This window comes from Mobula birostris, chromosome 5 (assembly GCF_030028105.1).
Source record: "Mobula birostris isolate sMobBir1 chromosome 5, sMobBir1.hap1, whole genome shotgun sequence".
NCBI lineage: Eukaryota > Metazoa > Chordata > Chondrichthyes > Myliobatiformes > Myliobatidae > Mobula > Mobula birostris.
In genome coordinates this window covers 1,380,011-1,396,518 of record NC_092374.1, presented here as the reverse complement: position 1 = coordinate 1,396,518, position 16,508 = coordinate 1,380,011, and the positions used below count along the sequence as shown (strand labels likewise).

Here is a 16,508-nt window from a genome sequence, read left to right as displayed (position 1 = left end):
AGGACGGAGATGAGGAGAAACTGTTTTTCCCCAGAGAGTGGTGAATCTGTGGAATTCTCTGCCCAGGGAAGCAGTTGAGGCTTCTTCACTAAATAGATTTAAGAAACATTTAGATAGGTTTTTCCATAGTAAGGGAATTAAGGGTTATGGGGAAAAGGCAGGTAGATGAAGCTGAGCTTACGGACAGATCAGCCATGATCTTATTGAATGGCGGGGCAGGCTTGATGGGCCAGATGGCCTACTCCTGCTCCTACTTCTTATGTTCTTATGTTCCCACAGGGTGCCGAACAGGCTATCTGACCCACTTTGTAGGCAAAGAAAGAGTAAGAGAGAGCACAAGGAACTATCAATGTCATGGAAAACAAAGTAATAGAACAGGGAGCATAGAACATTACATCACAGTACTTGCTCTTCTACCACGATGTTATACCGACCTTTCAACCTACTACAAGATCAATCGAACCCTTCCCTCCCACATGCTTCATTTTTCTTCCATCCAAGTTCTATCTTAGAGTTTCTTCACCACCCCGGCAGTATGTGCCATGCACTTACCACTCTTTATAAGAAACCTACCTCTAACATACACCTATACTTTTCTCCAACATTTGGCTGTCTATTCTATCTATGCCACTTATCATCTTATAGACTTCTATCAAGTTGCCTCCTTACCTCCATTGCTCCAAAGAGAATTGCCCTAGCTCACTCAACCTTTTCTCATAAGACATGTTTTCTAATCCAGGCAACATGAAAGATATGGTGAAGACTATAATAACTGAACACTTACAAAGTAATAGACATGAGCAGACTAGACATTGATCTACGAATAGAAAATTAACATGAGGCTACTGAGACTGGTGGAGTTTAAGGACAGCGTGATTTCTGCTAAAGTTAAGGGCAAGGGTGGCAGGTTAAGGTAGAGCTGTAAAATGATGGAGGGAAATGTGCTGAGACCTCAACCCTAACGAGGGAATCTGGCTGACAAGGGATATTGATGGTTGAGTTGTCAGAAGAGTGGAGGATGGCTAATGTTGTTTATTGATGACATCAAAATTAGTATCTAAGATTACAACTGGATGAACATGAACCAGGGAAGAGGCCCAATGAATGGCAAATAGAATTTAACTTGGACAAGTGTACGGTGTTATATTTTACTAAGTTTAACCACAACAGAACTTACACAGTAAAATGCAGAGCCCTAGAGATTGCTGTAGAACAAGGGGACCTGGGGGTATATAACATAGTTCCCAAACATGGGGACATAAGTAGTCAGGGTGATGAAGAAGGTATCTGGCATGTCTGCCTTCATCAGTCAGGGCACTGAGTATATGAGTTGAGGAGTCATGGTGAAACTGTACAAGCCATTTGGCTTGATCTTACTTGGCGAATTGTGTGCTGTTCTGGTCACCTAATTATAGAAGGATGTCATTAATTTGGAAAGGATGTAGAAAGAATCCACATAGATGTTATTGTGACTGAAGTGCTTGAGTTATACCAAGAGTACGAATTGGCTGGAGCATTTTTTCCCCCCTTAGGAGCGCAGGTAAATTCATGAGGGTGCAGATAAGGTGGATAATCACAGTCCTTCTCCAAAGGTAGGGAAATCTAGAATAAAGGACATACTAAAGATTCAATGTAAGAGGGGAAAGATTTACAGAGAAGCCAATGGATGACGCTTTTGCTCAGAAAGTGAGTATAAGGAACTTGTAGAGGCAGGTACAATTACAATGTTTAGAAGACATTTAGGTGGACATATGGATTAAAAAAAAGGTTCAGAAGGATATGGGCCAAACACAGGCAACTAGGACTAACTTGATTAGATGATTCAATCAGTATGGAATAGCTGAGCTGAAGGGCCTATTTCCATGAGGTATAACTTGTGACTCTTTGCCATAGATGCTGCCTGGCCTCCAGCACTTTGCGCGCGTTGCTTTATAAACCAGGATCACTCTAGTCCAAAAAACTCAGAGGAGGAAGAATTTTTTTTTAAACTGGATCCATAAAGCATTTTAAGTCAGTACACAGACAGTGATAAAAGAGAAGACTGGCAGTACAACTGAACTGTGAGTTTTGATAATTTGTGATCATTTTGGAGAGAGTGACCATAACCCTGAGTTTCAATATAGTTACGGAAAGAATAAAGGTTATCTGGAAATTATGGTCCTGAATCATGGAAGGCTGATTTCAACATCATAAGGTAGGATCTGGCAAAAGTAGACTGGGAGCAGCTACTTGCAGGTCAATTCACATTTATGACAGGGCCAAAGGAAGACAGGGGCTTTGCTGTACAGGTCCATAGATTTCCTGCAAGTGGCAGCACAGATAGATAGTGTGATGAAGTTACATAGTATGCTTACCTTCTTCAGCCAAGGCATACAATATAAGAGCAAGGACGTCATGTTACAACTGATAAAATGTTAGCTCCACTTTAACTTAAGTATTGTGGGCAGTTCTGGTTGTCATACTACTGAAGGATGCCACAGTGTGCAGAGGAACATACAAAGAAGTTCTAAAAGGACGGCATTATATTCTGAGGCTGTGTTCTCTGGTCTTAAGGCTGATTTATACTTGTGCGTCAAATGTACGCCGTAGGTACGGCATAGTCGCAAACCCTATGCTGTATCTACGCTGAATCCTACGCTGTAGCCTAACGCGCACCTCTCCCAAAATGTAACTACGCGTCGCAGACCACAACAACTGTAATTGGTCCGCTTGGTAGCATCACATTTCCTCCTACGCTGCAATAGCTTCCCATTGGGCGACTGAAGGGCAGGGAAGGAACTCTGGCTGCAATGCTTTCCATAAAGCTTTACAGACCTCCGAAATTATGGAGGATCCTGTGCTTGACGCCGGTTTGTAGCTAGCTGCTACAGCCTGTTGGCTTCCACCTGAAGCTACAACTCGAATGGTGATTGCCAGTCTCTGAGTATACTGTGGGTACACTGATGCAAAATAAATAGTTGGAGACGATCAACCAAATTGTCAAAGCTACCTGCTGACATCCGAAAATATTTGAAATACATTTCCTTGTCCATGTCTCTCAGTGGCCGGACAAGCACAGAAAATTCACCCTCCTTCAGTTTCAGTCACCATTGTTTGAAGTTTGAGTTTCAACACGAAGAAACTCAACACAGTGGCATAGAAACCCTACCGCCAACTAGCGTTTTGGCAGTGAATTACAGAGTGACGCAGACACACCAACGCACAAGTATAAATGCTCACAACGGCGTAGCCCACTTGCGTAGGGTGCGGCGTAAGCTAGTATGCACATGTATAAATCAGCCTTTAGACTCACCCACCACAGGAAACATCCTCTCTACATCCACTCTATCAAGGCCTTTTACCATTCAATAGGTTTCAATGAGGCCAACTCCTCATTCTTCTGAATCCTAGTGAGTACAGGCCCAGAACCATCAAACACTCTTCATAAGACAAGCTGTTCAATCCTGGATTCGTTTTTGTGAACCTTCTTTGAACCCCCTCCAGTTTTAGCATATTATTTCTAAGTTAAGGGGCCCTAAAATGCTCACAATATTCCTAGTGAAGCCTCACCAACGCTTTATAAAATTTCAACATTACATCCTTGCTTTTGTATTCTAGTCCTCTTGAAATGAATGTTAACAGTGCATTTGCCTTCCTCATCACAGACTCAGCATCCAAATTGACCTTTAGAGAATCCTGCACAAGGACTTCCAAGACCCTTTGTGCCTCAATTATTCTATTGCTAGTCAACCCTTCCATTTCTTCCACCAAAATGCATGACCATACACTTCGCAGCACTGTATTCCATCTGCCACTTCTTTGGCCATTCTCCTACTCTGTCTACTCATTCTAAGTTTCTCTACATCCTCAAAATTTACCTGCCATAGAAACCATAGAAACTACAGCACAGAAACAGGCCTTTTGGCCCTTCTTGGCTGTGCCGAACCATTTTCTGCCTAGTCCCACTGACCTGCACACGGACCATATCCCTCCATACACCTCCCATCCATGTATCTGTCCAATTTATTCTTAAATGTTAAAAAAAGAACCCGCATTTACCACCTTGTCTGGCAGCTCATTTCATACTCCCACACACTCTCTGTGTGAAGAAGTCCCAGCAACATCCTTGTAAACCTTCTCTGCACTCTTTCAACCTTATTTATATCCTTCCTGTAATTTGGTGACCAAAACTGAACACAATACTCCAGATTCGGCCTCACCAATGCCTTATACAACCTCATCATAACATTCCAACTCTTATACTCAATACTTCGATTAATAAAGGCCAATGTACCAAAAGCTCTCTTTACGACCCTATCTACCTGTGACGACACTTTTAGGGAATTTTGTATCTGTATTCCCAGATCCCTCTGTTCCACTGCACTCCTCAGTGCCTTACCATTAACCCTGTATGTTCTACGTTGGTTTGTCCTTCCAACGTGCAATACCTCACACTTGTCAGTATTAAACTCCATCTGCCATCTTTCAGCCCATTTTTCCAGCTGGTCCAAGTCCCTCTGCAGGCTCTGAAAACCTTCCTCACTGTCTACTACACCTCCAATCTTTGTATCATCAGCAAACTTGCTGATCCAATTTACCACATTATCATCCAGATCATTGATATAGATGACAAATAACAATGGACCCAGCACTGATCCCTGTGGCACACCACTAGTCACAGGCCTCCACTCAGAGAAGCAATTCTCTACCACCACTCTCTGGCTTCTTCCATCGAGCCAATGTCTAATCCAATTTACCACCTCTCCATGTATACCTAGCGACTGAATTTTCCTAACTAACCTCCCATGCGGGACCTTGTCAAAGGCCTTACTGAAGTCCATGTAGACAATATCCACTGCCTTCCCTTCATCCACTTTCCTGGTAACCTCCTCGAAAAACTCCAATAGATTGGTCAAACATGACCTACCACGCACAAAGCCACGTTGACTCTCCCTAATAAGCCCGTCTATCCAAATGCTTGTAGATTCTGTCTCTTAGTACTCCCTCCAATAACTTACCTACTACTGACGTTAAACTCACCGGCCTATAATTTCCCGGATTACTTTTCGATCCTTTTTTAAACAACGGAACAACATGAGCCACTCTCCAATCCTCCGGCACTTCACCCATACACAGCGACATTTAAAATATTTCTGCCAGGGCCCCCGCAATTTCAACACTAGTCTCCTTCAAGGTCCGAGGGAAAACTCTGTCAGGTCCCGGGGATTTATCCACTTTAATTTTCCTCAAGACAGCAAGCACCTCCTCCTTTTCAATCTGTACAGTTTCCATGGTCTCACTACTTGATTCCCTCAATTCCATGGATTTCATGCCAGCTTCCTTAGTAAATATAGACGCAAAAAACCTATTTAAGATCTCCCCCATTTCCTTTGGTTCCGCACAAAGCCGACCACTCTGATCTTCAAGAGGACCAATTTTATCCCTTACAATCCTTTTGCTCTTAATATACTTGTAAAAGCTCTTTGGATTATCCTTCACTTTGACTGCCAAGGCAACCTCATGTCTTCTTTTAGCCCTCCTGATTTCTTTCTTAAGTATTTTCTTGCACTTCTTATACTCCTCAAACACCTGATTTACCCCATTTCCTATACATTTCATGCAACTCCCTCTTCTTCTTTATCAGAGTTGCAATATCCCTTGAGAACCAAGGTTCCTTATTCCTATTCAATTTGCCTTTAATCCTGACAGGAACATACAAACTCTGCACTTTCAAAATTTCCCCTTTGAAGGCTTCCCACCTACCAATCACATCTTTGCCAGAGAACAACCTGTCCCAATCCACGCTTTTTAGATCCTTTCTCATTTCTTCAAATTTGGCCTTCTTCCAGTTCAGGACCTCAACCCTAGGACCAGATCTATCCTTGTCCATGATCAAATTGAAACTAATGGTGTTATGATCACTGGAACCAAAGTGCTCCCCTACACAGACTTCTGTCACTTGCCCTAATTCGTTACCTAACAGGAGATCCAATATTGCATCCCCTCTAGTTGGTCCCTCTATATATTGATTTAGGAAAACTTTCTTGAACACATTTTACAAACTCTAAACCATCTAGACCCCTAACAGTATGGGAGTCCCAATCAATGTATGGAAAATTAAAATCCCCTACCACCACAACTTTATGTTTCCTGCAGTTGCCTGCTATCTCTCTGCAGATTTTCTCTTCCAAGTCTCGTTGACTATTGGATGGTCTGTAATACAATCCCACTAATGTGGCCATACCTTTCCTGTTTCTCAGCTCCACCCATACGGACTCAGTAGACAAGCCCTCTAATCTGTCCTGCCTGAGCACTGCTGTAATATTTTCCCTAAGAAGCAATGCTACTTCCCCACCTTTCATCCCTCTGCCTCGATCACATCTGAAACATCGGAACCCTGGAATATTAAGCTGCCAGTCCTGCCCCTCCTGTAGCCAAGTTTCACTAATTGCTACAACATCATAATTCCACGTGTCAATTCACGCCCTCAACTCATCCGCCTTCCCTGCAATACTCCTAGCATTGAAATATATACACCTCAGAAGATTTTTACCACCACTCACAACCTTTCTATCAGCGGATTTGCTTAAACTTTCAACATCATTTATTTTCACCCCAGCCACACTGTCAGCTCTGGTTCCCATCTCCTGCAAATCTAGTTTAAAGCCTCCCCAGTAGCACAAACAAACCTCCCTGAAAGGATATTGGTCCCCCTGTGGTTCAAGTGTAACCCAACTCTCTTGTACAGGTCCCACCTGCCCCAGAAGAGGTCCCAATGATCCTGAAATCTGAAACCCTGCCCCTTACACCAGTTCCTCAGCCACTTGTTCCTCCTCAGGAGCATCCTATTCCTATCCTCACTGGCACCTAGCACAGGTAGCAATCCTGAGATTACCACCCTTGAGGTCCTGCTTTTCAACTTCCTACCAAGCTCTCTATACTCACTGTCCAGGACCTCTTCACTCTTCCTTGCTATGTCATTGGTACCGATGTGCACCACGACATCTGGCTGGTCACCCTCCCGCTTCAGAATGTCATGCAATCGATCAGAGACATCCTTGACCCTGGCACCTGGGAGGCAACAAACCATCCTGGATTCTTTGTCACGACCACAGAACCTTCTATCTGCACCTCTAACTATCGAGTCCCCTATCACTACCACTCTCCTCTTTCTTCCCCCTCCCTTCTGCACTGCAGAGCCAGACTCAGTGCCAGAGATCCGGCTACTGCAGCTAGTCCCAGGTAAGTCATCCCCCCCCAACAGTATCCAATGCGGTATACTTGTTGTTGAGGTGAATGGCCACAGGGGAACCCTGCTCTGCCTGCCCTTTCCTCTTCCCTCGCCTGACAGTGACCCAATTTCCTGTCCTCTGCTCCTTTGGCGTAACTACCTCCCTGTAGCTACGATCTATAATCTCCTCATTCTCCCGAATGACCCGCAGGTCATCCAGCTCCTGCTCCAGTTCCCTAACGCGGTTTGTCAGGAGCTGCAGCTGGATGCACTTCTTGCAGGTGTCGTTGTCAGGGACACCGGAGGGCTCCCTGACTTCCCACATCCTGCAAGAGGAGCATTCCAACATCCTGCCTGGCATTCTCACTGCACTAAACAATCTGAACAAAAAACTTACCGGAACCTACCCTGGCGTCTGCCTGTTCTCGCCGAAGCCTGTTTGAGCCAAAGCCGACCCACTCTGATTCAGTCCACTCTGACGATGGCCGCTGTATATGGTGGTCTGCTTTTTAAACCTTTGCGCGCTACGTCACGCGCTTGCGCAGTGCAGACCCTTCTCCCCGAGCAGTGTTTTAAAAAAAAAAAATGACTTTTTCTACCCGATTTCTTCACTCCTTCTCAGCTGCTTGCTTTGACTGAAACAAGAACCGTTGAAAATTTCTCTTTTTAAACCTTGGCGCGCTACGTCACGCGCCTGCGCAGTGCAGACCCTTCTCCCCGAGCAGTGTTTAAAAAAAAAAACGACTTTTTCTACCCGATTTCTTCACTCCTTCTCAGCTGCTTGCTTCAACTGAAACAAGAACCGTTGGAAATTTCTCTTTTTAAACCTTGGCGCGCTACGTCACGCGCCTGTGCAGTGCAGACCCTTCTCCCCGAGCAGTGTTTTTAAAAAAAACGACTTTTTCTACCCGTTTTCTTCACTCCTTCTCAGCTGCTTGCTTCGACTGAAACTATCTTTGTATCATCTGCAAACTTTGCAACAAAGTCATCGATTCCATCATCCAAATCATTGACATATAATGTAAAAAGAATCAGTCCCAACAAAGACCACTGTAGAAGATCACTAGTCACTGGCAGCCAGCTAGGAAAAGCTCCCTTTATTCCTAACTCTTTGCCTCCTGCCAATCAGCCACTGCTTCATTCATGCTAGAATCTTTCCTATAATACCATGGGCTCGTAGCTTGTTAAGCAGCCTCATGTGTGGCACCTTGTCAAAGGCCTTCTGAAAATCCAAGTACACATCAACTGATTCTTCTTTGTCTATCCAACAGATTTGTCAGGCAAAGATTTTCCCTTGAGGAACCTATGCTGACTACAGCCTATTTTATCATGTGCATCCAAGTACCCCAAAACCACGTTCTTAACAATCGACTCCAACATCTTCCCAACCACTGAGGTCAGACTAACACCTGTAACTTCATTTCGTCTGCCTCTCTCCCTTCTTGAAGAGTGGAGAGTGACTCTTGCAATTTTTCAGTCTTTCAGAACCATCCCAGAACCCAGCGATCATTATTAATGCCTCCACAATCTCTTCAGCCACCTCTTTCAGAACCCTCGGGTATAAACCATGTGGTCTTAGCGATTAACCTACCTTCAGACCTTAGTTTCCCCAAGAACTTTCTCCCTAGTAATGGCAACTTCACACACATCATGACCCCTGACACCTGGTACTTCCACTGCTAGTGTATTCCACAGTGAATACTGATGCAAAATACCCATTCAGTCCTTCTGCCATTTCCTACCTACTTCTCCAGCATCATTTTGCAGCTGTCCAATAGGCATTCTTACCTCTCTTTTACCCTTTATGTATCTGAAGAAACTTTTGCCTGTTAGAATGATCTCCACAGTACATTTGTAGAATTTTGTAATGTTTTACATGATAAACCAAATCATCCTAAACTCCTAATGAAATATAGCTGCTGTTGTGCCTTCTTTATAGTTGCATTGATATGTTGGGACCAGGTTAGATACCCAGATATTGACATCCAGAAACTTGAAATTGCTCACTCTCTCCACCTCTGATCTCACTATGAGGATTGGATTGTGCTCCCTCAGCTTACTCTTTCTGAAGTTCACAATCAGCTCTTTGGTCTTACTGCCGTTGAGGTCAAGGTTGTTGCTGCGACACCACTCAACTAACTGGTATATCTCACCTCAGTGCGCCCCCTCACCACCATCTGAGATTCTGCCAACAATGGTAGTATCAACAGCAAATTTATAGATGGCATTTGAGCTATCCCTAGCCACACAGTCATGGGTATCCACACAGACACACAGTCGTCCTTTAACATCTGCTGGACGATGCTGAGGATGTTCTACGAGTCTGTAGTGGCCAGTGTGATCATGTTTGCTGTTGTGTGCTGGGGCAGCAGGCTGAGGGTAGCAGACACCAACAGAATCAACAAACTCATTCGTAAGGCCAGTGATGTTGTGGGGATGGAACTGGACTCTCTCACGATGGTGTCTGAAAAGAGGATGCTGTCTAAGTTGCATACCATCTTGGACAATGTCTCCCATCCACTACATAATGTACTGGTTGGGCTCAGGAGTACATTCAGCCAGAGACTCATTCCACCGAGATGCAACACAGAGCGTCATAGGAAGTCATTCCTGCCTGTGCCATCAAACTTTACAACTCCTCCCTTGGAGGGTCAGACACCCTGAGCCAATAGGCTGGTCCTGGACTTATTTCCTGGCATAATTTACATATTACTATTTAACTATTTATGGTTTTATTACAAGTTAATTATTTATGGTGCAACTGTAACGAAAACCAATTTCCCCCGGGATCAATAAAGTATGACTATGACTATGTATAAAGAAAGTAGAGCAATGAGCTACCTGGGGTGCACCAGTGTTGATCATCAGTGAGGCGGAGATGTTATTACCAATCTGCACAGATTGTGGTTTTCCGGTTAGGTAGGATGTCAAAGATTCAGTTGCAGAGGAAAGTACAAAGGCCAAGGCTCTGTAGCTTTTTGATCAACACTGCAGGAATATGGTGAACAGCACCCTGACATAGGTATTTGTATTATCCATGTCAGGTGATCCAAGGCCGCGTAGACCTGTTGTGGTGATAAGCAAATTGCTTTGGGGTCCAGGATCTTGCTAAGGCAGGGGTTGATTCTAGCCATTTTATCACCACGGTTGTGCTACTGGATGATAGTCCTTAAGGCAGCTCAAATAGCTCTTCTTGGGCATCGGTGTAATTGTCGCCCTTTTGAAGCAGGTTGTAACTTCTGACCGTAGAACTGAGAGATTAAAAATGTCCTTAAGTACCCCAGCCAGTTGTTGGCACAAGTTTTCAGAGCCTTACCAAGTATTCCATCGGGGCCTACTGCCTTGCGAGGGTTAACTCTCCTGAAAGAGAGCCTGACATTGGCCTTCAAGACAGAGATCACAGAGTCAATGGGTGTAGCTGAGATCCTTACAGCTGTAGTTTTATCCTCCCTTTCAATGCAAGCATAAAAAGGCATTGAGCTCAACTGATAGTGAAGCACCACTGCCATTCATGGTGCTGGGTTTTGGTTTGTAGGAAATAATAGCCTGCAAACCCTACCAGAATTTACGTGCATCTGATATTGCCTCCAACCCTGCTCAGAATTGTGTATTAGCTCTTGAAATAGTCCTCTAAGTCATACCTGGTTTTACTTGAATGCCACAGATCTAGCCCTCAGCAGACTATGAACCTATGGTCCACCCACAGCTTTTGATTCGCGTATGTATAATAAGTTTTCATAGGCACACATCCATCTACACAGGTTTTGATGAAGTCAGTGACAACAGTGGCATACTCACCCAGACTTGAAAATGAATCCCTGAATATACTCTAGTCCATGAATTCAAAGCAGAACTGTAAGTACACCAGTGTCTTCCTTGTTCGTACCCTCTTGGCCCCTCACTACTGGTGCTGCTATCTTCAGTCTATGCCTGTACTCAGGGTGTAAGTACAGTCAGTTGATCAGACTTTCCAAATTGAGGTGTGGAATAGCATGGTAAGCACTCTGGATGGTGGTGTAACAGTGGTCCAGTGTACTGTTTTCTCTGGTACTACAAGTGATTTATTGACGATAATTATTTAAGCTGGCCCAATTCAAATCCCCCAAAATTATGGGAAGGGCGTATTGTTTCATGCCTGTTGATCACATCCCTCAGATCATCTGAAGACTGTTTCACATTGGCCTGAGCTGGAATATACACTGCTACCAAAATGATCTCCGAAATCTCCTGCAGCAGATAAAATGGGCAGCATTTGATCGCGAGGTGTTCCAGAGCTGATGAATAAGATTGGTACAGCACTGCCACGTTCTACATCACGACGAACTGATCATGAAGCAACCCCCCCCAACTCCCTTTAGCTTTAAAAGACTCAACAGTCCTATCGTAGCAGTGTATTGTGAACCCATCAATCTGAATTGCAGAGTCCAGAACGCAAGGGGTTAACCAAGATTCCGTGAAACAAAAACAAAACAGCTTTTAACGTCCGTTTGGCACATCACCGTAGCTCTGAGATCTTTAATTTTATTAACCAGAGACTATGTTTGTCAGCAAGATAGTTGGTATTGGAAGTTGTACAATCTCGTCTCCACTGCCATCTTTGTAGTCTGCCAGACCCAGTCGGTCTATTTTCGTTTTTGAGCAGCAATAGATTGTTTAAAAGCATTAAGATATTGTTACTAACTGTACAGACCTCAAATACAGTTGTTGTTCTCAGCTGTAGCAGTCTGAAATGGGAATATTTGATTGCTTCCATTGGAGCTGCTACTTCAGTCACCTTTATCAAATCAACTGAAGTTTAATTATCATTTAAGCCATACATAGATACAGTTGAATGAGACAGTGTTCCTCAGCGGCCAAGGTGCAAAACAATCAAAAATAGTAAACAAACATTAAAAAAGTGAGTAACAAATTCATTCAGGAAAAAAATATACATATATAGTCCAAGACCCTGAGCAACAATGTTTGGCAATTGATGGTACAGACACCTGGCAATGTACTGACATGCACAATCCAGCCTGTCATTCCTCCATTCAAACACAGGAGGACAGCACTGACCGGTGAGGCTAAACCCTAACCGAGTTCAACCCGCTGTAGCGCTGCCAAGTCATTCACCTGGACTATAGCAGCAGGCAAGCCTGAGGCTTGTGGCCTAGTTCTCATTACAACTGAGGCTACACTGAGAGTGTCCCTCCACCAGACAAGGATAACAGCAATTTACATTATCACTATCCAACAGAGATTTTGTGATCGCAAGTTAAAAGTCCGAGACAATCTCCCACGGTTAAACTACACCAACTCTGATGCTTCTGAGTAGCAGGCAGCAACATGGTCTGCATCCAAGTCCATGGATGCAGACCAAGTCCCTATACACAAACTGGTTCCTCTGACACCCCGATGGGCTCCTTCTCCATCATCCTGGGCCTGGCATGCCCCTTCAACAAGTCGGCCGGCTCCTTCTCCACCATCCTAGCCTTGACCGGCTGCACTGACACCAGTCCAGCTACTCCTATCAACGAGCAGGTCACTGATGGAGTAGCCCAGCAGTACCCGATGTTCTTGGAGTAGAATGGTCTTTAGATCATTAAAAAATAAATTTTACAAAGGGAAAAGCACCCTCGGCTGGCCCCGACAGGCCGTTGATTTCACATGCACTGCCATCTTACAGAGAGTACCTCAGACAGTGGCCTGCTCAAATAATTTTTGTAATGGTGGTCAAGGTACTAACTATCAGGGAATGTACCATTACATATAATTATGCCGAATATTATTTTATTTCTACACTCAAAAAGAGATGGACCTTTGTATTTCTTTCCTAGAGGTCTGTGAAGGCTCAGACATTGTACTCAGCACTCTCCTTCACCAATGTTTAACCAATCTACCTCCTATTTTGCTGACATCTTTCAAAGAAGTGAAAAGAAATGAATGTACTGGAAATTTGAAATTAATACAGAAAATACTGGAGATGCTCAGCAGTTTAGGCAGCAGCTCTCAGCAGATTCCTATTTTACTAATGACCTCATTTAGTTCTTCTATTCACCTGTCAGTGACTACCACTATAAATTTAGAAACATAAAAGACACAGAAAACTTTCAGCACAATACAGGCCCTTCAGCCCACAAAGCGGTGCCGAACATTAGAACTCAACAAGTACTACCTTATTGCACTGATGGGACCATCATTAGCCACAGTGACTTGGTCCAATGGGTAGCAAGTGTTTACAACTACTTAGGCAACCATAGGTCATTAAGGCACAATAATATACTTGAGAAGTTTTGGTGGAGGGCCGGCTGGTGGCGCAACGACGTCGGTGCCGGACCTGGGAGCGGAGGTTCCTGGGTTCGAAACTAGTCGGGTCCGCTCCCGAGTACGCTTTCCATCTGTGCCGGTTGAGTGTCGAGATTGCAACTCAACCTTATAAAATAAAGGGAAAATACTGCGAAAATGTCTCTGTGAGGAGTGGCACGCCACACAGTCTCTCTCTCACTCCGTGCCTTGTAAAAAGCCATGAAAAAGACATCATCACGGACGCATGCACAGACGCACACACACAGATCGCACGCACAGACTCATAAGCAAAAAAAAAAGTTTTGGTGTAGATAGCCAAATCCCATTCCACGAAATGAAACAGCTGATTTATTTTTTTTTACAATAGTCATGCATTTTCAATTCCAAAACAGATGAAATTTTAAATCACAACATCGGAATATTTAAGTTCAGTACCATTATTACTTTACCTTACATGAACACTGGCTAAACACAACCACAAACAGGCTTTAAAACTTACGTGGTTGAACAACGTGGAAAGCTTAGCCCCATCCTGTATGTTCTTTTCCAAGATACTTAGCACCTTTACCATCTTATCTGTTGGAAGCTGCAAAAAGAGGAAAAAGTGAACTGAACAGTTAAGTCACAAATGCTGATCAACAAACACCATTTTGAAGTCAATGACAACCATGCAGGGCAAAAGAAATAAATCTGTTAAACTATGTTGTATACAAATAACCTGACTTATAATGCCCAATGCAGTGCTTGCTGGAAAAATGCCTAAATAGAGGCGTAATGACGATTTTTTTTTTAACCTTACCTCAGCTGATATCAAGTATCAATACAGGTAGTTTTGCTACCACAATGTGAATTAGATAAAACACAAGCACTATTATAGCAGGTGGGCAGAATTGGTTAAAACATGACTTTAATTGGGAAATAGCCCCATAGTAATCTGGCAGCTTTGTTTTAAGAACTAAACTGCTGCTTTCACCGTGGGAGGCCACTTAAGTTAGTTACTCTGGAAATCCTTTCTACTGACACGTGTAACAATGCTCCAATGAACAAGGCAACGTACGGCCTTTAGTATTTATAGATTCCAATAACAAAATAATCATAGCAATTTTAAAGACTTCAGAAAAAAAGTCTATAAATGTCTAGTCCCACACCCTGTTTTTCCCCCATTGACAAAATTGTTTTCAAAACAACATTTTTTGTAAAACGAGATTTTTTCAGAACACAACTGTCACATTGTAGAAGTACCTGTACTGAAGTTGTTGGGCACTAGCTCGTGCCAATCTAACTGTAACAAATTCACTGCCCATGTCAGTATGGTTAGAAGTGACAATTCAGTCCATATGGAGATGGTTTCATCACTCCTCTCCATTGTGAGTGTATGGCACCAGTTTAACACATCAATCAATTATCATTGCCAATTAATCTTTATTAAATTAAGTATAAAAGAACATTAAAATTTAGGCATCAATCTGTTAAAAATTCAGAGGACTATATCCAGGCTGTTCAATGCATACATTAACAACTTAAGATTTTGAATACACAAAGTCAAAAAAATGAATAATCATCATTTGGAAATTATCTTCCATAAACAAACTAACAGTTTCTGATAAAACTCCAACCTTAAGACCATAATATAGAGCAGCAGAATTAGGCCATTTGGCCTATCAAGACTGTTCCAGCATTTCATCATGGTTGATCTATTTATAATTCCTCTCAGCCTCAATCTCCTGCCTCCCCCCCATACCTCTTTATGTCCTGACCAATCAACGCTCTATCAAACTTTCCAAATACAATAGGTATTTGCTATGGTGGTGTATTTTTGTTACAGGACCAGCTAGCTACTAACTGACACTTGATACATTGTCCAAAAGCTTGTTCACATGTCTTTTCCAGGTACTAACATCAAATTTTAAGCCAAATCTTTAATTTGCAAATGCATACTTCAATCCCCTATCAGAACTACAGATATCAGGTTACTGAATTATCCCTTCACAGAAGCTTGTAATTAGTGTATAATACATACCCGATCCATGATGCCCATGGCTTTGATTTTAGCAGATTCACTACTCAGTTCATTAAGCTGTTGTTTTCCCAGCAGCAACTCCTGAGGTAGCTCATCATCTTCACCTATTGGGAAAAGAGGAGTTAACACACTGCTCCAAACTAGCTTGTAACTTCATTTTCTTTAATTCCAAGATCTGGGCACAGTGGCATTAACTGCTCACCCTCAACACAGATTTGAGATGCATGCCCGAAAGACAATCTTAATCTGTTTTGATTAAGTGTTTCATCTTGTTCCCTGCTGCTCACTGGACAATCCTTTGGATTGTTAATAGGTCTCCATTACACTAAGCACGTGCTTGCTTCCAACTGGCTCTGGTACTGTTACGCTGGGAACTTTGTTCAATTGTAGCTGCTAACTGTCATCTTCCCCATTTGGGACACCTGAACTTGGAATCCATATTTGAACTCCAGAAAATGAAAATTTTGCAACATTGGAATTGAAGTTTCTGAAATGCCTGGATTAGAGAACATGCCTTATGAGGAAAGGTTGAATGAACTCGGGATTTTCTCTTTGGAGTGACGGAGGATGAAATTTCAAATACTAACAAAGGGGAACTATAAGCTTAAACAACTCTTGCAAAGAAGGGACTTTGACAAGAAACATTCACTCTTTTTTTTAATCTTTGCATAGTGCTGAATAGCTTGCTTAGCATTTCTAGCATGTTCTGTTGAATTTCTAGTATCTGAAATTGTTTTATTTTTAATTAACTTGGAAATCAACAAGGAAATCCGATAATCATTAACTTAGTGTTTTTTTTTGACAAAAGCACTCCCGACTTTTACTGGTATGTAAGTTAACAATACCCAAAGTAGTGAAATCCATGTCTTCCAGGTTCTCTAGGATATTTTCCACGGTAGCCATGAATCGCTTGAATGTTGATGAATCCATCATTTCTGTAGCACAGTAAATATGCATAGAACAGTTTACTTTGAAAGAATCATATGACTTCAA

The 16,508-nt window shown here is 42.8% G+C and overlaps 1 protein-coding gene across 4 annotated transcripts in view; it reads right to left on the bottom strand.

The window, feature by feature from the left end:
- Positions 1-16,508, bottom strand: part of nipblb (NIPBL cohesin loading factor b) — a 502,440-nt gene that overhangs the window by 223,653 nt on the left and 262,279 nt on the right. For all 4 annotated transcript variants that reach the window (XM_072257459.1, XM_072257461.1, XM_072257463.1 and 1 more), the window contains 3 exons: positions 16,361-16,450; positions 15,516-15,619; positions 13,995-14,081 (listed from right to left, as the gene is read on the bottom strand). In XM_072257459.1, coding sequence (XP_072113560.1) covers positions 13,995-14,081; positions 15,516-15,619; positions 16,361-16,450 — 281 coding nt within the window. The remainder of the gene's footprint in view (positions 1-13,994; positions 14,082-15,515; positions 15,620-16,360; positions 16,451-16,508) is intronic.